We start from the raw sequence: 22,900 nt of genomic DNA, 5'->3' as shown, positions 1-22,900 counted from the left end.
AGTCATCATGAGAGGCCACACTTATAATTATACATAGGTATCTTTAAATATTTAAAAATTATATATATATATATATATATATATATATATATATATATATATATATATATAATTTTTAAATATTTAAAGATACCTATGTATAATTATATATTGATATAAATATGTATAATCTTTATATATTGAATTATTGTTATATGAGGGGCTTTCTCAGCAAATATTTGTTTATGCGATTAATCACGATTAATTAATCGGGACACCATGTAATTAATTCCATAACATTTTTTAATTGATTGACAGCCCTAATTTTAACCATTAAACGCATACCTCGGGTCATTAGAGACCCGGGACCTCCCACCCCACCCTTATTTTTTGAGCACAGACCTTACAAGAACATATTCAAAATAAAAAAGTCTCTTTTAAAAGCAGACTCTTAGGAGATGATGCACAACATTTTGAATTAATTAAACACACAGAGAAATTATTTAGAAAATCTTAAATTGATTGTAAATTATTACCAAATAATATTTGCATTAAAAATATATGACACTGTTCCTGCCACCACCTAAAAACTCAATGGAACTCAAAAGTCACAGGTCTTATGTTCTAGTTCAAATCTGTGGGTGCTAACGCTATACTTTGTGTTTTATAGATCAGTGGTTCTCAACTGGTTTTGCTTCAGGACCCTGATTTTACATTGGAAATCAAGTGGCGACCCACCATAGTAAAAACGTAACCTGTATTTAATGTATCCTGGGTCACATTTCCTTTTAGCTTGCATAGTTTTGTTCTTGCTTTTCAAGTATAAGAGCATGCATCAAGTGAAAATATTTTTGTTGTTTATGTCAACAAAATGCGACATGAAGTTTTCTCGTCCCCCCCTTTTAAGAGAATATTTATTTATATGAGCCCGTTATTATCCCTTTTGTTTCTTAATTTCAAACATCATTCAAATAGAATATACACATTACACAGGAGGAAAGGCGCTTCATTAATAATACAAATAAATTGTAATATTTATGGGAAAAAATATACTAGCTGAAACACATTTTGAAACTTTAACTACAACTGCCACTGTTGATATAATTATGAGGTTTAATAGATTCTACCAATAGATTATTTAGTTTGACACTATAACATTTTGTCAAAATATAACAGTTACTTTTACTTGTGAAACAAATTGGTAAAGGTGATTTTGTGCAATGTAAAAAAATAAAAATAGCATGTAGCACAGTGTTTCTCTTTTCCTCCCCAGTGCTGTTTAGCATGTCAGGGCTACCTACTGTTTCAGAGGTTTGACTTGACTTTCTCTGTAACGTTCACTAGAAAAGTCTCACTAGAATGAATTGGGTCACATCAGTTTTGAGGTTGTTGCGCACCAGAGAGAAGAGCAGATCATAAGTGCAAGCTGGTTCCATTGCACTCGTGCAAAAGCTTTAATCTCACTGTGAAAATATTGCAGTGCAGATGAGAAGCATTTAACTGAATAAGAGATTATCATTAAATTTGCCTCGGCAGTCCTAAATCGGTCTTTGTCAATCATGTATGTTGTGAAGTCACAGATGCACCATTTTGAAGGTATTGGCTCTGCAGAGATGTGATGTAAAGGGATCGCATGCACCTGCCAGAGAAGACAGTTGGATCTGTTCTCGTTGTTACACCTAAGCCCTCTTGGAATAGCATGTTAGATGTTTCCATTCTAGTTATAACTATTGTTCTTTTTACTTGTGCTCATGTTACATAAGCATGTATCAGCTTATCTTATTACCTTATGTGCCCACACAGCCTGAGGGCAAGAATTGCACATTGTTTTCTTTTGTCCAAGTTATACACTTGTAATGTTTACTTTTACCCAAGTTGCACATTTCAAAAACACATTTGTTCTAAAACATGGGACGTTACAAAGGGATGTGATGTTATTGTCTCTACTTAGTCAGTATTTACTTACATGTACAAATACTTGAAGATTTTACTTACATTTACTATTAGTACTTGATTACATGTTCTGTTTTGTTCTACCACTGATTATTATTATTACATTTATTATTACACATATTAATATTATAAATGTTACTAATAACATATAATAAAAAATATTATTATTATTATTGCAGTTATAATTTTTACAACTATAATAATAAGTGCCTCTAGCATTAAACCTTACCCAGTGTGTACAACATTTGGTTTCCATACTTCATTTGGCTGTCAATGTGTTGATAACAAGGAGACAGTCAAGAAAACCATATTTTAGAAAAATGCCATAGTACATACTTTATTGGGCATGTAAGACTGGGTGAAAAAGCAGTTTTAAATGCATAACAGGAGATGTAGCAAGCAGGATAAAGCATCAGCACAATATTTATTGTTAACATTTAAATTGGACACCGTGGAAGTAGTAGAAACAAAGTTGCATAAATTAAAAACATTTTTATACATCAGATAGATCAAAATACATCAGCACAGAACACATTTCTACACTACAGTGGTACATTGGTTTATCAACGTATAACAGACAGTGACAATCTTATCCAAAAATATGACGTCCTCACCTTCCCATGGAAGTATTATGTTGATGGGTATGGTTCCTGTTAAGATTTTATACTTCTGACAAACATTTCCGATGACCCTTTCAACGTGAATTCTTAGATGTGCTATTTTTTATAGTCTCCTCTACATCTTTGCACCTCGCTGACACCTGCCTTTTGTAAAGGCTGGGAGTTTGACTTGCACACAACATGCCAACACTTTCATGTATGTCGAAACCTCTATCAGCCAAGACAATGACCCTTAGCAACCAATTGTCAAGAAAACTGCTGTTCTGTGTTATATATTTGTCACTTGTACGGCCACCCAACCCTTTTGATATGAAACAAATAGATCCCTTGGGTGTAATACCTATCAAATACTTCATAGTATGATTGTGCTTGTAGTTGGAAAACATCTGGGCACACACTTTTAGATTAGATGGTTTCTCTGTTCACTTCTACTCTGTGTCCAAAGGACTTCAAAATCTGGTGAGGCATTAGTTTGTTGAGTGGTATCATGTCCCCTCCTCAGTGTGTAGCTGACCATCTCCTCCAGCCTGGTGGGCCATCGTATCAGCTGGCTGTAGTGTCTGTGTGTGTAATGTTTGTGTGGCCCAGATGTGGGGATGGTGCCCAGTCATCTCGTATGCAGGTTGAACTGCAATGATATGAAACGTTTTTTTGTTGTTGTTGTAGCTAGCTACATAACATAGGATTAGAGGTGTAAAAAGTAGTCTGAAATTATACTTAAGTTAAAGTATGGATACTGGAAAAAAATTTTAATCAACTAAATGTCAAAGTATTTACACCCCAGCATAGGATAATCACATGACAATTTACAGTATTAACAAGACCAGATTAACCCGTTTCTGCTCTCCCGCTCCCTGGTTGTCATTCGGCACCTCTTTTTTTAATCTCCGCTATCTGCTGTCCATAGCCCTTTTTCCAGGAGGGAAAGCTAAAAAATCTTGCCTCATTTTCAAGTTTTTGACCTTTTTTTATCGTGTAACTTAGTAGCGCAGCTTTTCACATAACATAAGCATACCATTGCAGCAATGAAAGAAAGCGAACGTACGAATACCTACAAAATGGCGGTTACACCTAAAATCCACTTCGGTTATCACGAGTTTGATGTCATCTGTAAAAGACCAATTGGCTATCACTAGGGTGGCCGCCAAAAAATCTTCAACTGGAGAACCATGACATTGTTCTTTCCCACTGTCCGCGACCCAGTACGAATAGACCTGCGACCCACTTTTGGGTCACGACCCACAAGTTGAGAAACACTGTTATAAATCATTATCTTAGACCAGGGGTTCTCAACGGGGGCAGTATTGCCCCTCCATAGGGCATTCAAAGGATGTATTTTGTTGCAACTTATACATATTTACATTTTGTATTTAGTGTTTTTACATGTGTTTAGAGTAGGTCTACTCATTATAATTACAAAAACGCCATATTTTGTTTCATAGAAATCATGTTACATCTAACCACGGTTGTGAAAAAGATCCATGCTTCCATGTGTTTACTATGGTCTTGTTACAAATACCATTTCTAAAACTAAATTAAACAAAATTATGAATAAATAAACATTTTCAAAAGAGCAAATGCAAAATACACTAGGCTGGTAGGGAGGAGTTCATAAAAAAAAAATATTAATAATTTAAGAACCACTGTTTGCATCCTTGGAAATTACTGTCGGTCGGTACAACATTTTAATCATAAAACAGTGGGCAAACGTTGCATGTTTAGTTAGATACTTACATCTTACATGACACTAATGCTCTTAACATAAACTGCTGAAACATGGTGCTGGAAAATATATAATCTGCAAGGTTATCGCTTAGCTTCTTAAACTTGAGTCCTGCCTTCGTCGATTTGATTGGCTATTTTAAATGACATTAATGAGTGTTGTTAGACTACAGAGCATGCTAAAAGATTTTACCCATTTACAAAGCTACAACACCAGGCTTGCACAGCCACTAAATTTCCCATCTTTGTGCTGGACAAAATCAACTAACTGACTGGAATATCTCCCCAACTGCTAGTTGACATGGGACTGTTAAAGTTTAGAGGTCTGTGAATTACAGGGGCCAGGTCACATGATGAACAGTGAGGTCAGTGATAACAACTTTGGCTGGTGCTGTGACGCCAATCTCTGCCTTTCTTACAGCTGCAGTGGCAAGTTCATCCCTGCTCCTGTCCAGTGTGGTTTATGAGTGTTTAAAGCACTGTTATGAGTCTGTTAATTCTGAAAAGCTGTTTAAAGCAATTATCAGCAACATTAAAGGTGTACGTAGTAATGTTTTTTTTTTGTTTGTTTGTTTTGCTTAAACTTTAAAACAGAAAGAAATAGGAATAAGTGGAATAGTATATTTTTTAAATGTTTAAAATGATCTAAGACGACAGATAAAGACTGCAGTCATTATCAGTATTAAAGGAAAATCTTCTTAATTATATGCGCATTCATGAGAACTGCCATGTTGATCATATGACCAGCTGAATATTACTTAATGTATCTCAATAATATTTTGAAACTGGATGATTGCAATCATGGAATAAAATAATCATGGCTAACTGTGAGTGGCACATTTTTATAAGTACATTGGTAACTTGTCTGTTTTGCATGATGCTGCATCTACGAAATGTAACTGAGTGCTTCTTTAAGCTCTGATAAACCAATGCAATCCAATTAGCATTCAGAGGCATTTGTGAGTAAAGTGCTGTTCTAGCCAGGGCTGTCCTTAGGGCGGTGCAACCGGTGCATTCGTACCAGGCCCCATGCTTCAAAATTTTACTTCTGAATAGCCTTCAGAGAATTCAAAAAATGTTAAGGTCTCTAAACTTACAAATGCTGTCAAAATATTGATATTGTGATTTGTGTGTCAATTCAAATGCACAAAAAAATGCATGTGTACTCGGGCTTTAACTACAAATGCTTATAAAATACAAATTACATTTTCCAGAATAAACTGTAGTGGACAAATGAGCTCTATGTTTACCACAATTAAATGTACGGATAATGTTGTACATTATAAATTCTATACTGTGGCCTCTTGAAGGTCTCAAGAAGGCATTGCATTTTAAATGACATTTAAGATAACATAACATATCATAATTTTTCTTCAAATGTTCTAAGGAGCGGTTTCTCTGTAAAAGCATTTATTTACACATTTAAACACAAGACCTGGGATATAAATTAGCATTCAAGTGTAAGGTAAAGTGTGACGTATCACAGTACATGGGGTGAAGCTGGGCCTATTCAAGTGAAGTCTCCCAGGAAAAAATCATGATCTTAAGCCTGGTTTATCTCCTCTGCCTTGTTTGCATAAGCTGGTACAGCAAGACCCATGTGTGACCTCAGGGAATGAGTAATTACAGCCTGTGAAAATTAGCTCCATTACTACTGTATGACTAATTACGGTTAGATTAGCAGGCACACTCAGATTGTTATTTAAGTAACCCAAAAAGAATTATTCACTCACTGGCCATGTGTGCATATAGTTTGTTAGACAAACTAAAACACACCATGTGACACATTCATAAAGAAAAATATTGCCCCTTTCCTTTCGCAATCTAAAATCCACTTTCATCCTGCTTTAAATTCATAATGAACTTCTCAAGCTCTAAGAGTCAAAACACAGAGTTCAAATCTCTGAGACTACATTAATAATCTGGGATTTAAAATATAATCTAAACCTGGAAATATGAGTAAGAAAGTATTTAAGCAATGTATTTGACTGTATACTAACGTGTAGATGGACAGTGCATACAGTATATTGCCTACTAATGAATATGATTTATTACTGGGCAATATCTAGGTCCTGTTTGCAGGGCTCAATTCATCCACGGAATGTGCGTGTACCATCTTTTTGAGCAAGCAAACTACTGCTGATGACAAATGACATGCTATGGATGCAAGAGTTTTCATTTCACTATATTATGTTTTCCAACACAGTTTGAAGACTACAATTTATATAAGCAATATAAATCCAAACCAACAATCTCCCTAAAAATTTTAAGCAATTCTAGGGTGCCAATACACACTAAGCCATGTTGTAATTTCAGTATGTCAGTGGTAGTAAAGCATTGCATTTTGAAAACTGGCATATTCCCAGGCGGGGTTGTTTTGTAATAAAAATCCCTGAAATAGGTAAATGTGGGCTATCCAACCAGATTTTATATTTCAATTCCAATGAAAAAAAGAACCATCCCATTTTAATGTATGATTGTGGCAACCTTTAACTGTTAAGCAAGTAAGCTATAAATGTTTCTATCAGATATGCTTTGCAAGTTTAGTAGTTTTAAAACAATGCTTAAAAAATTCTTAATACTGTAATTTCAACTGTGCATTGAACTGCAAAATATTTGAATCTAACAAGATTCATATTGGTAGCATATAAATAAGATATCAAAACAAAATCAACGTTGCTATCGGCTACCATTGCGGTCTAAACATAGTTTAACCTGATAAGATGAATGTAGTAGAAAGGGAGTAAAAGGGAGTGTGTAGTAGCACACCTGTTTCTACATTTGTAATACAATTTTATATGATAGCACAGTTGTATTTATTTACACACTTCACACCACCAAAACCAATGGAAACCAATAAACCAGCATGCTGCCTCAACACATACACTCGCTAAACTTTTCTTAGGAAATAAGTTCAGCAAATGGTAATACAATGAAATTGTTTGGATTTATTTTTCCAAAGCTTCTGTGCTTACCAAACAAAGCATAGACAAAAAATTATAGATGTTTATTAAATCTGCACAAACCCACTGCCAACAAATTATATTTTTTTTATTTAGTGAGGTTAGATCGCCTGCTAATAACACATTCATGTAACCCATAAATCAATAATATCTTAATCCTTGATCACTTTTTGGAAGCCATGAACACTGTTCTTTCAACTCATTCATTTTCATTTGTCCAGACACCACAGGCAACTGTAATGGATACAGAGTGATCTATAAATAGCACAAACACAGAACAAGAGCCCATCTGATGAGACCACCAATTGTTTTGCATAACAAAATCATAAAAGCAAAGAAGGCAGCGAAGGGTAAAGGGATGGTTCATGTCATTCCAAAAGCGTATTACTGTATTCTTTCTTCAGTGAAACACAAAAGGTGAATTTTGAAAATGATACAGTATAGTACAATATGTCTTCAGAGGACTTGTTAAACAGCCCACAAGTCATATGGACCCATTTTAAGCTACTTTTATGGTGCTTTTTTTATCATTTGGAGCTTGACAACCCCACTCCTCATTATACAGAATAATGTGGCCAGGATCTTCAAAAATGCATCTTCCACTGAAGAAAGAAATAAAGGTATATGGCTTTGGAACTGCATGAGGGTGATTCAATAACGACAACAACAAAAATATTTAGGGGTGAACTCTTAATTTAACCAAAGCAAAAGGAATTAATTTCCGGTATTCAGTCGTGCAGCACAGAAGGAAGATGTGGAGAGGAGAGGCTGTTTGCTTTGACTCAGTGAAGATGAAAGGACAGCTTCCAAGAGAAATGTTTGCTTTTGTCTTTTTTGATTTTGGTAGAGTGAGTGTGCTTGTTATTGTAATCAATACTCTGTACATGGACTTTTAGTGTCTGTCTAGACAAGGTATATAAAGATTACTCCCACACTAAAGCACAATATACTGTAAGTGCTGCATAAATACAGGTACATGGGCAGTTGTTTTGTCATGAGGGATATATTTAAACTCTCTTGGAAACCTTTTACCACACCTTTCAAATGCATTTTATGAATAGATTTTCTTGTATTCCCATCATTCTAGACTTTCATATCTTAAAATATGAAAATGAATCATACAAATATTAATGAAATTAATGTTTTGATTTAGCATGTTTTCATTTGTACTCTTGGCACAAATAACTAAATGGATGTTTCTAGAGCATTGCTATCGTGAAACAGTGTGGTTTCACGATAGGTGTATTGCCTGGGTGTGATAGGCTAGGGGATAGAATCAACAACCCAATGAGCTAACCTCTGTTTGGAGACGGCGACAAAGAGGCTGGGTCTGCTTCGCTTGCACGTTCACGACCTAAACCCTGGAGGGTGTCACAGGAACCTTAGGCACGTAGCCCGGTCATCTGCCGGACCGAACTCCAGGCAAGTGTCGCTTACAGAGAATAATTGCAGATCCCCAACCCTCTTGATGGAAGTAATAATGCATCGGGAGGCAGAAGTGCGTCCCGGGGCTTGGGTGCTTAGAAAGACTCTAAGCACTTACCTTGCTCCGCGCGCCCAGCAGGGAGGGTTTTCCTCCCGGCCCGCCACCAGGGGATGGAGTGGTCTTGGTTCCAGCTCTGGAGCGAACATCTGACTGCCCGGGTCTTCTGTCTCAGGAGCGCTTAGGAGCTTCACGGATCATAGAGGGGGTCCTGGAGACGGGGGGCGTACACCGCCTGTGGGGCGCTCGATGCTGGGGCTGAGAGCAGCGGAGCTGCCTGTGGTTTAGTCGCAGGGGACTCCCTCAGTGTGCAGATGGTGCGCTGGCTACGTTAAGGCGGCGGCATGGCATGATGTGAGATATAGCTTCTGGCTGCCTCTTCACCACTGAAAATTGCTGGGCGAATTCAACAACGTGTCGCCGAAGAGACTGAACAGGGAGACGGGGGCATCGAGAAAACGTGCCTTGTCAATGTCGCGCATCTCGACCAAATTCAGCCACAAATGGCGTCTCTGGACCAAGAGGGTGGCCATCGCCCACCTGAGTGCTTGAGCTGTGACCTTCTGAGAGTGAGGTTGGAGGCAGGGTGCCTTTCCTGCAGCACATCGGGATCAGGACTTCCCAGGTGCAGATCTTTAAGTGCCTTAGCTTGGTGAACTTGCAGGAGAGCCATGGCATCTCCAGTGGCACTCTAGGCTTTCGCAGTCAGTGACGACCTTGTCCTACAGGCCTTGGAGTGGAATACCAGGCAGTCCTGCCAGGTGGCGGTGTTCTCAGGACACAAGTGGATCGCAACCGGCCTGTCCACCTGAGGGACCTCCATGTATCCGTGGACCGCCCCACTGTCCTGGGTACTGAGAGCGGATGAGCGAGGAGGATGGTTCCGGGCAGTAAAAGGTGCCCTCCACGAACACGTCGGCTCGTCATGCACTTCCAGGAAGAAAGGTACTGGGGGGTGGCGTGGCTATTAGCGGCGCCCTGGCCCGAGGAACCGATAGTGGACATCTGTGCATCAGGCTCTGACTGGGCAAGCAGACCCAAAGGTGGCAGCCCAGATGAGTCATCAGCATCAGACGCTGCTGTGATGCTCTCCGATGCAGCAGCGAAAACGTAATCCAATTCTTGGGGCTCAAAGGAGAGCTCGGACGGAAGCAAGCAAGTGTGCCGGGGGAGTCATATTTTTTTTAATGCACTTGATTAACAAGGAGAAAAAAAGAGGAGGTGAACAGTAAATGCTTGAGATGAAATATGAGCTATGTGATGTGCAGGAGTGGAAAGATATACATACTCAAGTAGAAGTACTGTTACTTCCCAAAAAATGTAGTGATAGTGGAGTAAAAGTACCTGTCCTAAAAACTATTCAAGTAAGAGTAAAAGAGTAGCTCATTTAAAAGTACTCATGAGTAGTGAGCACTGAGAACTGAGTTGCAAAACCTATGCCCCATTATAATAAACACTGTATGCCATTTTAAAATACATCACAGTATATTATTAATGTGCATAATTTCCAAATCATCACATTTTAAGTCCACAGGGCCAAAAATGCCCATAGTTGAAGAAACAGTTAACCAGCTTTAAAATAGCTAAATCTTTTTAATTTTAGTTGTCAGTGCTTATCAGTTTGCTGACCTGAAAACACTTCTAAAAGGCAATGGTACACAAACGCTCAGGAAGAAATGTTGTGTAAATCTGAAACCATGTTTCCTCTGCATCTCTCATGTGAAATCACGTTGACAGATTATAAATATTTTCCAAATGAGATTGTGTGTGACTGTATATTTGCTCAAATCCTCCAGTTACAAGACCCAAATCATATCATTATTTATTTTAGTTTTTTTGTCTATGCATTTTACTCTTATTTCCTGGAAATTTCTCTGATTAATTAAGTGTATCTGAATGTATGGGAGAGGAAATGTCAGCATTTGCATGAGATTTGAGAATATGGAAGGACATAACAAACAAAACAAGCTGAATCATCTGGCCTACACCAGCCAAACAGCAGAACTCAGAACATGGGAACTTTTCTACCACGATAGATCACAAGAGGAATGTGACTCAAAATGGCCTGGTAATCCCCTTGGTTGCTTTCTACCCAGTAAGGAATCACATAGGGACATTGAGGAATATTATCTCAAAAATGTTTTGAGAGAGGTGTCTATTCCAGGTTCTATTTTGGGAGGAACCTTCCCAAAGAATAATTTCCTTTCAAGGATATCCATGCTGATATAAATTGCTGCATACAGTGCATTTGACAAACACCTCATTAGGGTGAAAAAATAATAACAGAATTAGCATGTTTGGGTTGTCTTTTGGTCAACCACTGTTAATTGATTTCATTTAACCATATGAAGGGATTTCAACTGCAAGCACTTAAGTAAAGGTCTATATGGCATGGCCCATTTGCATGTAGTCTGAACTCTTCTCAGCTAGAACAACAGTCTCTTACATCAAAACTTGGCCGAGGGGCCCTAATTGCCTTATTCCAAACAGTGGGCAAGAGTGAGGCATGCATCCCTGTTGCCATGGCGAGTCAGTCTTGATCCTTAAAGCCACGCTGAAAACAGACATCACCAAAGCATACAGCAGAACTGGTCCCGTTGGGTTCAATTTGATGTCAGAGCAATCTGTTGTATCTGCCTTGTTAAGCTTGGCATGATGTGTATGGCCTATAAATTATATATTTCCTGTGTTCATACTTTATGTATTTTTCAATTTATGCATTTCAATTCATTACATGGTAAACATTAAGAAAACAGAACATTTTAACAAATGTACTGGCAGTTCTTTGAGGCTTTTTATGCTTGCCAAGGTATCTGGGCAAATTTGACATTCTAAACTTGTCTGGTTGTCTGCTTTCAATTCCAAACATGCTAGATAATCGCAAGACAACCCTGCAGATAATCCACTTCTGTCATTTGTGAGTATGGAAATATCTGAGCTAATAAAACGGAGAACATGCTGAATTTAAGTTTATAGCTACTCTGTAACTTTTGGCCCTCTAGCGGTTAAAAAATAAAACTGCATGTATCTTACATATCTTACGTTGTTTTGGTAATGACGCAAGTTGTGCTTCGGCTCTGCTCCTCTGCACGGATGAATGTGGTTTGAGGCACCGGTGTACACATTGATATAGGACATCTGGGAGTTGTCACCACCCCTGAAAAGCCAAGCCGATGTTGATTCGGGTTATATTGTGGACGCTTTCCCTTTTTGCTTGTAGGCTTTGTTCGCGGTTTCTTTGTTTTTACAACCGGTGATTCCCCAGAGGTTTGACATTTTCAATGATCCATGGTCAATAATTCTCGTTCGTTGAGACAACAAACATTCAGCTTCAGGCTACTCCCACACCATACATGCAATTCAGTAGCCGGAGCTTATTTTCTCTGTGTACAGATATGATGTCAACAAGCACGGGCAAATGACGTATGTATGCATATTTCCTGCAAAATCCATCCCGACAGCTCTAAAACATAAATCATCAGTATAAGTTTATCAAAGTGTATTTGGGTAAAGACATGGTTTGGAAGATGGATTTTTTTGCACTCTCTCATTAATAACATTTTTTTATTATATAACAAAAAAAAGGTTTCATGGTGTTGCTTTTCGCAGAAAGGATAATTCAATAAATTTCTTGCAAATTTTGCTAAAAGAAAACTAAAAACAAAAGCATTCTAAACAGAGGACCCTATTCTGACAAAACAAAACATATCCAGCATTTCTTTGTAATGTAGTAAGCAGCTGTCATTAAGTGCTTCAATATGCTAGCATCATTACATTTCTGTGACACTAGCATCACCAAACAGAATTGCAAAAATAATGGCCATTTTCAAACAGATATCCCAAGCACTACTATCCTCCATTGATTGGACAAAAAGATACTGTAAAGCAGTTCAATGGAAAGGATTGGGCGAGAACCGGCTTGACAATATAAATAATAGTTTAATGGTGAACTGAACTAAAAAGACACAAACATAAACACACGACGGTCCGCTGCCTGTAAACATTCTCTCTTTCTCGCACCACCGTCCGCAGTTGACCTTTATCCCTCTAGGAGGCTTGATTAGCTTGATAAGGGACCGGGTGTCACAGATACATATAATAGATTAGTATCAGATATCAGATCTGTACTGCGGTTACCTCCTTAGGCAAACATGCTTCCTGTTCATGAGCCTTTATTTGGAGATAATAACAAATATTTTCAATGAACAACATGAAATCTAATTTCTGTGGTTACTGAAATGTTTGGAAAAACCTGTTGAATCTTCTACTTGTATGTAGCCCAAAACTTATTTTTATACTTTGGCGGTTCCAGCTTTAAACAAATGGAACAATATTATTTAAAATAACTATTTAAAATAATATTTGTAAAAATTTAGCAAAATCCATTCTGTATACCACATATATGCTTATACAAGACATAGCGATAACGAGTCTAAGTCAGTGCATGCATTCACATTGCTGCACTTTCACAGTGTAAAATAATACATAAATCAAGGCCAAATAACATTAAATATTAGATAAAACTACAACAAGGGATAACAGCTCAGAAAAAAAAAAATTGTCTTCAAGATCCTTTCTGAACTACGCATGGGCAGCTTGAGGCATTTTGTTGTCATATTATTGAACACTGTACAATTTAGAGGCCACTTTTGTGTTTTTTAGCCAAGCAGAGGGAGGGGAGAAAAAAGGGATGCAAAAATAGAGTGAAGGGAAGAAAGTGTGATGGTGTAAGAAAAAGAGGGAGAACCCTAAGAAAAGAGAAACGCCTTTCCATTGACAAGCCCATAAATGACACAAATAGGACAGAATGACTAAAAAAGATCATCCCATCATTCAGTTGAAAGACCCACAAGCTCTTTAACAGCTATTAGTGTGGCTGGTACATGTATCACTCAGATGAGCAAAGGGAACACATCCGTACATGACACGCGGGTGTCAAAACATTGACGTGCTGAAGATAAGCTAGAGACAAGCTAGAGATCCATTCACTAATACTCCACTCAGTAATGCACTCTCCTCATGCAAGCTCTCAGAGTTTCAAGAGGAGTGTAGTAAAAGATGTTTTGGCTCCCTGCCAATGTCTGATGGTTGATATCATACTCTTTATCTGTGCAGACTTATTTTAACTTGAATTAGATAAAACTGAAAGATGTTAGCCTTTAAAACTGCTTTTGGGGGGTCTGCTACCCCCCCCGTCCCTCTTTAATGGTGATCATAATGTAAAATTTGCGATGGTGTACATGACATGAGTTTTCACCCCACTGTGTAGAACATTAAGAATATCAGTAACTGATAAAAAACTGACAAATTAAATTACTCCCTGAGTTCTGGCAGGGATGCATCTGGTTAGAAACAAGACCTGTGGCTAGGATACAGCATACGTGTTACAAAAACCGCAATGTGAGAATGATAAGAAGGGAGGAAAATGTAATCCATCCAAATCCATTGCCCCACAAAAGGATACACTCATATACACACATTTTTGATTTACTGCTCTTTCTTGACTAATCCCGTTTGTTTTCCCACCGGGAGGGTTACATTATTACTCATTACTCCTCTGCCTCTCTTTGTTCAACAACTTTGCAGTTTGGTCCAAAAGTCTATAGTTCACTTGCATCCTCAAATTTTATGTTTTGATTTGAATTCATGGAAAAGTTCACCAAAGCGCTAGCTAAAACAAAACATTGTTCTTCACAGGCTTGTTCAGCTAAATCAGACTGACAAGGACATTTTGAAAGCAACATCTTTATAAAGGCATCCGCACATGGGACCACAATGAGAAGAAGCACATAAGGGCTGATGCAGGAAATCCCACCCCATGGAGTCCCTTTTTACTCTTGGGTTAAAAAGTGTCAGATGTTTGTGGTTTTCTAGTTCTAATAATGGAGAGAAAACACTCATAACACATTAACTGAGAGAGAATGATCTTCGATATGAATTTAAGTTGGTAGAACTTATCTAGAATACAAAACAAAATATAAACATAGTCTTCACTGACAGGTGGTACATTTCTCTTTGCCAATTCTTTCCCCATCAGATAAGTCTCTAATGCCAAAGAAGCATCTCCTGTTCTTGAGCAAGAGCTTGCATTTCATTCATATGTGTTCTAATAAGTGTTGATCCTGCATTGGAGTTAGCTATTTGTTGTGTTATGATGAGTGCTTGTTGCGCTGTTATCAGTGGCGTTGAGTGACAGTGGGCAGCAATGTTCTCTGAACATTGTTCGTCACTTCTCACTGGAGCTTACGCTACGCCTACATCATATGCCGGAACTCGACTCTCTTGTGAATGCGCGGACGGCCGTTACCGGAAGCCAGTGGTTATAGTTTATAAAGTTATAAATATGGATATTGTTCTTACAAAAATGCATAGCTTCCCTTCAGAAGGCCTTTATTAACCCCCTGGAGCCGTATGGATTACTTTTTTGATGGATGGATGTGCTTTTTTGGGCTTCAAAATCTAAGGTACCATACTTTTTTTTATATAACTCTGATTGTGTTTGGCTGAAAGAAGAAAGTCATATACACCTAGGATGGCTTGAGAGTGAGTAAATTATGGGATAATTGTAATTTTTGGGTGAACTAACCATTTAATATTAATCTGCTAACCATTGCTTAGCTGTTCGTGAAACAGCTAGCTTTGCCATATTTTTTTGAAACATAATGAAGGAGATAAATGTAATGCCATGATTGACAATTAAGAAATGAAAATACTCCAGGGCAAATAGAATGCCTAAAGATATATCAGAATATCCTATTTTTTTTGTGACACATTAGTCTTTGATCCTTGGCAAACTATTGCAAAAACAGGGAAAACAGAAAAGCCCAAAACACCTAACAAAAATAAATTTGCAATTAAATCCACATTAATCCTGAACACGGTGTGCACCAGAGAATGATTCATCAAAGTCACACATAGAAATATGACCTCATAAATACTTAATGTTGCCCACAATGAGACTGGAGAGAGCTCAGGTCTGTTTACAAAATTAGGAAGACATTAAAAGTTGCCTGTTCATTTGGGCTTTGTGTACAGGGTATGGATTTTGGCAGTTTTTGTTGCCCGTTATAAAACAGACATGCCAGAGTTTAGACTAACGACCAAGATGACATACAGTTTCTGCAAAATTACTTAAAAAAGAGAGTGGTACAGTAAATCACAACCAAATAAACTCCCCCTGCTTTTTGCTGAAAAGTCATGGAAATGTTCAGCACTGGCTATGGTTTTCTTAAATTACAGCCTGTGCCTCTCACAAAACTGTTCAGTTTGACTTCAGACGACTCATTCAGTTTTGTCAGATTTCTAAATCAGACACTAAATTAAGTGCCTATTTAAAGTTCTTTGCAGCCAATTATAGATGAAGAGTGTAAAATGTTGAAATAGTTTTCCCTAGCTCACCTTTATATGCAGAGACAGCTATAAGTCATTAGATTTTCTCAAAAACTGTAAACACTGTCTCTGTTGCATTACAAAAACACTGCACTCTTTCTTATAGCATGACACAGCAACATTGGCTATACCAGTGACATAAGGGGGACTATCTGTTTGTTCAATAAATGGCATATGAGGAGAGTATTCTGAAAAGTTGTTTAAAAACAATGTTTATATTTGTAATTCCAATTGGTGGCCATAGTGGCACACACATTACACACTTTAGCTTTAGCTTTAAATTGCTTTGGGGTCCAAAGAGAATAGAATGCTGTGATGGTAGAATGTTGCACATCCAATGCACTAGTGACACAGAGATAAACGTGGCACTGTTCTGGTAAGTAAAAGCTATGAAACAGGAAGGAAGAGCTTTTTAGTCGTTAAGTGTATGCTCTTTCTGCCTCATCCAGTTTGTGGGTTTTGGCTTCTATCAGCAAAAACAAACTCTGACACGAAGGAAGTCACCACTAAAATAGCTCAGTCCTGCTTTGGCTTCTTAGACATGCTGTGTGGCCGTGCAATGGTCCAGTCTTCATGAATACCCTCAGAGATTGTCTTTTGATCTCTGGGATTAACCTCTCTGCATTACTCTAGCCACCATGCTGAGGGTAAAGCAGAATAATGATAATTTCACAGGGCCAGGGTTCGAATGGATGCTTTTAAATCTAAAGTGCGGAAAAAAGTTTTCTTTCAACACAAAGAGTGTGAAGATCTATCACTTCTACTCCCTTGAGAACTTCCACATGTCACATGACAGAAGCATCATTTTGTGTGATGAACACATGAACGAATTAATCTTTTGAGGTACATCTTTATTATTATTAATTCTATTAATTGATTGATCCTGTTCATAAAACTAGTCTGAATGGTTTGTTCACAAATCAAACTAATATGGTTCTTAAATGTTCAAGTTACTGACTCAATGATCTGCCGCAGTTAACAGCTCATTAGAGGTCAGTGAATAACAAATTATTTTCAGTCTGATACTGAACTTTTATGATAATTTTATTGTGCTTTTATCATTTTGGAGCTTGTTTAAAGTTATAGCATTGGAAAGAGTGGTAAGGACATTCTTTCAATAACTCACCTTTTGTGTTCCAGGAGAAAAAAATGACCTACAGGTTTGGAACACTATGAGGGAATGTAAAAACCGTCAATTTTCATTTATGGGATGTACCTGTAAACCATTTCTTGATAGTGGCCTTTTAGAAAGAATCCACATTTGAGAATAGCTAGCCACATCATAAGTGGTCAGTTTCCTGTAAATAATGATAAAAGGTCACAGTCAATCCACAACGGTCTCCTTTTCTTGGACCATGCCTGCTCCTGGAATAATCCCTGCACAAACAGAAGCCACCTTTGACTGGACATGAATGTTATCAGGGCTTGCTCTTCCCCCGGCATGGCAGAATTCCACAGTGAATGTATCGCCTGGACAGACTCGATCCCACACAGACCCTTCCGCACCTCCAGTCTTTCATCAGCCTAGGGCCTGAGTGGTATTAGGAATTACTCCACAGTCACAGCTCACTTGATTAAGACAGATAGACCAGTCAAAGATACTTAATCATCTGTCCAATGAAATATGTTAACTGCATCCTGATGTTCAATTAGCCCAATTAGGCTGAAATAGAACTGTGTACAAGCAACACTACAAACTTAAAGGGATAGTTCACCCAGAAATGCAAATTCAGTCATCATTTACTCACCCTCTTGTTGTTCCGAATGATATGACTTTTTTAGTAGAACACAAAAGGAGATGTTAGGCTAAATGTTGTTAGTCACCATTCACTTTCATGGCATCTTTTTGAATGAAAGTGAATGGTGACAAAGGCTAACATCTCCTTATGTGTTCCACAGATGAAAGAGTCTACAGGTTTGGAACAAAATGAGGGCAAGTAAATGATGACAGAATTAAAACGTTTGCTTGAACTATTCCTTTGATTATTTTTCAGCATGACAAGAGATAAGCTACTTTTTCCAGCGGGTAGCATTGTAATGTGACAAAATGCTGCATTACTGTTTTTGATAACCTATTACTGGCATACACAGCTTTCAGCAGTGTGAGTCATAATCAAACGCGTTCTCTAAACTTTTCAAAAGAGTTGCTTAAAGTTTAACTTTAAATTTAACTTTAAATTATGATTATCTTGTAGCTTGGAAAGCTAGTTTCAAAGTAGCTACCTCAGTACTGACTGTGTGATATAGCTCATCCCTCTAAAGCCTCTTTTTTTGGTTTGTTTTTTTGTGCTATTCGTCCTGCTATATTTCAAATACGAAAAAAACCTGACTTGACTCAAGTAGAGCTACCAAACAATACAAATTCTTTGTCATGAACTATTAATATGGTCTGGTCAAATGAAAACTGTGCAGGTATAATTTCTCTCTTTTGGCTTTTAATATGAAAAATGGTCGAGGTCTCTGTTTCAGTATTAGTGTGGAGGAATAGTGGCATGACTAATGTTAGAAGTTTGTTTACACTCCTACTTTCAGTATATTTTATGATAAGTCACTTATTCATTGGTGTTGAATTCAGACAGCAGGCACTGCCAAACTGCTTTTTTATGAGCTCTGGCAGACTGAAATGTAGTATGTCTTTAGATAGTATACATGTTCTTGTAAATGTTCATTACATATTTTGATTTTTATTTCTTTTGTTCTTTGTTTTTAACTGTTGCACCATAATACCTTTTGAGCCGACATTGTAACACTTTTAAAATGGAGCCAAAAAGGAGTTTTATTTCCACTGAAAGGGGATCATACATGTGTCTACAAATACAAATGTTAGTAGTACTAGATTTATATCTGTCAGAATAATTAAATGGGATGTTTTTTTTTTTTTTTTTTTAAATGAATAAGAAAATGGAAACGCAGAGAACAGTGTGTGGGATGCATTTCTTTAGATCAGTTATCATTCTGCTCACATTGCAATCATGACATATTCTTAAAAATATCATGCTCTACCTAACAAAAAGTACCCAGAAGAAACATTTACATGGGTTACACAATGGGACCAACCTTTCAAAACAGTTCAGTTTACATTCAGTGTGCATTACACTTACAATATATGTGCAATATAATGTCATGTTAACGGGTACCTTAATTATAAACAATGTTTCAGAAATCTGTGCTAATGGGTAATAACATTGTTAAGGACAATTAGTTCTAACACTTGCATGTAATCAATCATACACTAAAAGCATTTGTTCAGGTTATGTTTATGAAAACATTAATTAATTTTAGACTAGCCACCAAGACCAAAATATTGATAAGAGTGTGTTTTGGATAGGCATGGTTTGTTTGCCTAATTAAAGTGGCAATGTCGATGTTAAACTAGCTTACTCTCTGGTTGTTCATATAGATTTTTCTGTTTGAGAAGCAATTATCATTAACTACTTGGTAACTGAGCAGTGTAAATGCAGCACAAACATTTTAATTATAAAGAAGTACAATTATAAAAAAAAAAAAATTAAAGCACAATTTAATTATAAGTATCTTATGAATGCAGGCACCTATCCTAACACATTTTCCATTTTAATAATTTTTAAATATGATGTACTCTATATTTATTGTATATAGTGGGATAAAAGTTCTGAGACCACTATTGTAAAAAAAAAAAAAAAAAAGTATATACATTATCTGCATTAAAATTTGTTGAAAAGTTTTCACAAAGAATTAAAAAATGTATATGAATTTCAAAACATCTCTATGTTTAGTACGCACCCCTTTTTCTTTAATAAAAGCAATGCACTAGAGCTGGCATGGACTCCCCAAATATGTGCTAAACTTGATCCATGTTCTCTCAATTTAATTTCAGCATCAATAATTAGCATCTTGTGTGCTTAAATGGAAAAGAGGCAATTTGAAATTTAGTACAAAGGAGTTACAGTAGTTAAGTTAACTTAGGAGTTAAGTTTACATTTTTGTAAAATCCAAAAACATTGTTTATTTACAGGTTTAATTAAAACATTCCAGTTGAAGAAGATAAAAGAAATCCCAGATGTGGTCCTCACTGTACTATACAATATAGGACTACATTATCTTTAAGACAAAACTTAAAACAAGACCATATGGGTAACTGACAAACTGACATCTGCACAACGTGTGGAGTCTACCTGAACATCTGCGAAATCAGCTAGACACTGCGTGAGTGAGACACCCCTGCTAAGCAGTTTCGTTGTGTGGACAAAGAGCAATGCTTGTAGATGTAAATTAGGTTTCTGACAGCTAAAGTGGGAAAGGTAATGCTTTTAATAAGACAGGTCTGTTATTGTATATATTGTACTATGCCTTTTTGTAACATGTTCATTGATTGACCATAACAGTCCAAGCAAATACCATAAACACACTTAAACTTTGATGTCTGAATATCAGCTATGAATTACAGTTGCAAAACATCTGAGAAATCTCACTGTTCCCTAAACAACTAGTTAAAAAATTTTCAGTAACATGAACAGTGTCAATTCCCGTCAGCAATTAATGTGCAGATTTCCCCAGAATGCATTATCTATTAATATCAAAGATTGCACAAACAATTCTAAAGAACATACTGTGAAGTTCTTTTGCAATTTTAAAGTGTTTTCTTCATATAAAGATTATTTACATATGGTAACATATCTCTATTTAGAAATTCTTTAAGAAACCTTTGATAATAAGGCTTGCACTCTGGATACTAAAGTTGCAGGTGCGTTTCTAAATAAACACCCAGAAATTGCAGAATGAATTAAACACCTCCACAAGACATAATATCAAGCAAGTTATCAAAAGCTCTTTGTAAAGTGGTCTACTTGTATTTCAAATGTTTGAATTAATCTATAGTCATTCAAAATATTTACAGAACAAATATTTTTGAAAGAGCAACCACGGCAAATCTTGTTGCCTGCAAGCTTTTAGGTGAAGTCGTATAAACAGTTCTTACATGAACATCTGTGCGTACGTTTCACACACCATGCATTTGAACTTCCGTAGACTTTAAAAATCTTTCCTTTAATCTTTTCACTCAGCCGCTCTACCGACTTGAGGAACAGCTGTCCCAGTGCTCCTCCAGCTTATAAAATTACAAACTTTTAATTTTGTAATTATACATCGCTTAATTATACCAGAGACTTACCTTTTGTAACCACTGTGTATAGTTCTCCATGACATGCTCCAGCTGTTGGATCTTCTGGTTGGAGAAGTCCGCTTCAGGTGGAGGTGCGTCTCGTTGAAGTGCATTGGCATTATGCACCGTGCCCGCTTTAAACTCTCGACAAGAAGTCCCAGCGCTCCCATCACTCTCTGGGAGGATAAAAGTGTAGCTACACTGTCCATGTTGAATCCGGTGATATTTCCGACTACTGTTGCTACTGCTACTGGCCTTTGTTGTGGAGCTTCTTGTTCCTTCTTCAGCTCCTCTTCTCTGCTCACTCTCTCCACAGTCGGCTACCACCAGCAACGCTGCCAGGGACAGACAGTGGCAGAGAAACCAACCCCACCACATGGCAGGATCTGGGGGCAAGGTCGTGAATATCAAAGCTGTAGGTCAAGTTCGTTTGATGTTTACCAAAGTCAGGTGGAATCAATGTGAACCGAGATACCCGGATGCCCCTGGGCACATGATGATTGCGTCCGTACTGGACCGATGTGGAAGACAATGTCTGGAGGTCATTATAAAACCTGTCACTCACTTACAACCACTTCCTGTCTTAAAGGATTTAATATCAAGTTGGTCTTCTGGGGAAGAACTGAAGTCTTGAGAAACTTCACATGTGGGTTGTGCTGGGACAGCATGCATGTAGATTACAGCTGTGCAGTCGAGATTGTGAAGAAAGCAAGACAGCGTCCATGAAGATGTAGTCTACATCATGTTGTCAGACCTCCCCTGGCACTCTCTCTCTCTCTTTATGCTTTCCCTGCTGTGTGTGACAGAGCAACTCAATGACTTTGCTCTGGGCTTCTAGCATGCTCTGAGCCTGCCCCCACAGTGACTGGAGAGGAATGCATGTGTGAGCGTGTATGTGTGTGTGTGTGTGTGTGTGAGAGAGAGAGAGAGAAAAGGAAAGTGAAGCATAGCGAGACCCCAGCACAGAGGATGTTCCCAGTGCTAAGAGATCATTTTACAAGCTTTCTGACCCTGCATTTAAGAAGGAGCACTGCCTCCTGTATACAGCAACTTCAGCAACATACACACAGTTAATACACAAGTGCACACATATACATTAACTATTATCCACTTTCATTATCTCCGATTTCATCTATTTATACTCATTAAACAAGTTGTGGCTCTGCATTTGTATTTTAATTTCTTATAGGAGGTCACCAACAAAGAACATTAGAAACAGTTCAATCAAAGTTTGTCAGCTTTTAATCTCTCTCTATTAGCTTTGAGATCTATGCTAGTATACTCCAAACCTTGACAAAACCCACTTTTACCAGATATATGCATTTACAATGGATGGTCTCCCTCTTCCAAGAATACAAGCTAAAAATACTGATTGAGTCATCATGCACTACTCAGATTTTTTTCCAATCATATTCTCTCTAGAATTAGAATGTCTCTTCCCCTAATACCATTTGCTTCCCCTAATGGACAAGCAAGTAGCAATTCATGGTTCAAGGGTTTGTTCACCCAAAAATGAAAATTATCTCATAATTTACTCACCCTCATGTCATCTAAGATGTGATCACTTTCTGTCGTCTGCTGAAAACAAACAATAATTGTATGTTGTATGTAATTGTATGGTGGTGTGAGAGAGGGAGATTGTTTATGGGCA

At 37.5% G+C, this 22,900-nt stretch overlaps 1 protein-coding gene across 2 annotated transcripts in view; it reads right to left on the bottom strand.

The window, feature by feature from the left end:
• The window catches only part of angpt1 (angiopoietin 1), an 89,348-nt gene extending 67,259 nt beyond the window's left edge, over nt 1-22,089 (bottom strand). The window contains exon 1 of one of the 2 annotated variants that reach the window (XM_052093612.1): nt 21,259-22,089. In XM_052093612.1, the coding sequence (XP_051949572.1) occupies nt 21,259-21,627 (369 nt within the window). In that variant the 5' untranslated portion in view covers nt 21,628-22,089. The remainder of the gene's footprint in view (nt 1-21,258) is intronic. The other variant, XM_052093613.1, reaches the window with a different exon arrangement.
• Between the last annotated feature and the right edge of the window lie 811 nt (nt 22,090-22,900).

This window comes from Xyrauchen texanus, chromosome 26 (genome assembly GCF_025860055.1).
Source record: "Xyrauchen texanus isolate HMW12.3.18 chromosome 26, RBS_HiC_50CHRs, whole genome shotgun sequence".
NCBI classification, from domain to species: Eukaryota; Metazoa; Chordata; class Actinopteri; order Cypriniformes; family Catostomidae; genus Xyrauchen; species Xyrauchen texanus.
Note: the sequence above shows the minus strand (reverse complement) of the source record. Positions and strands in the feature narration are given on the sequence as shown.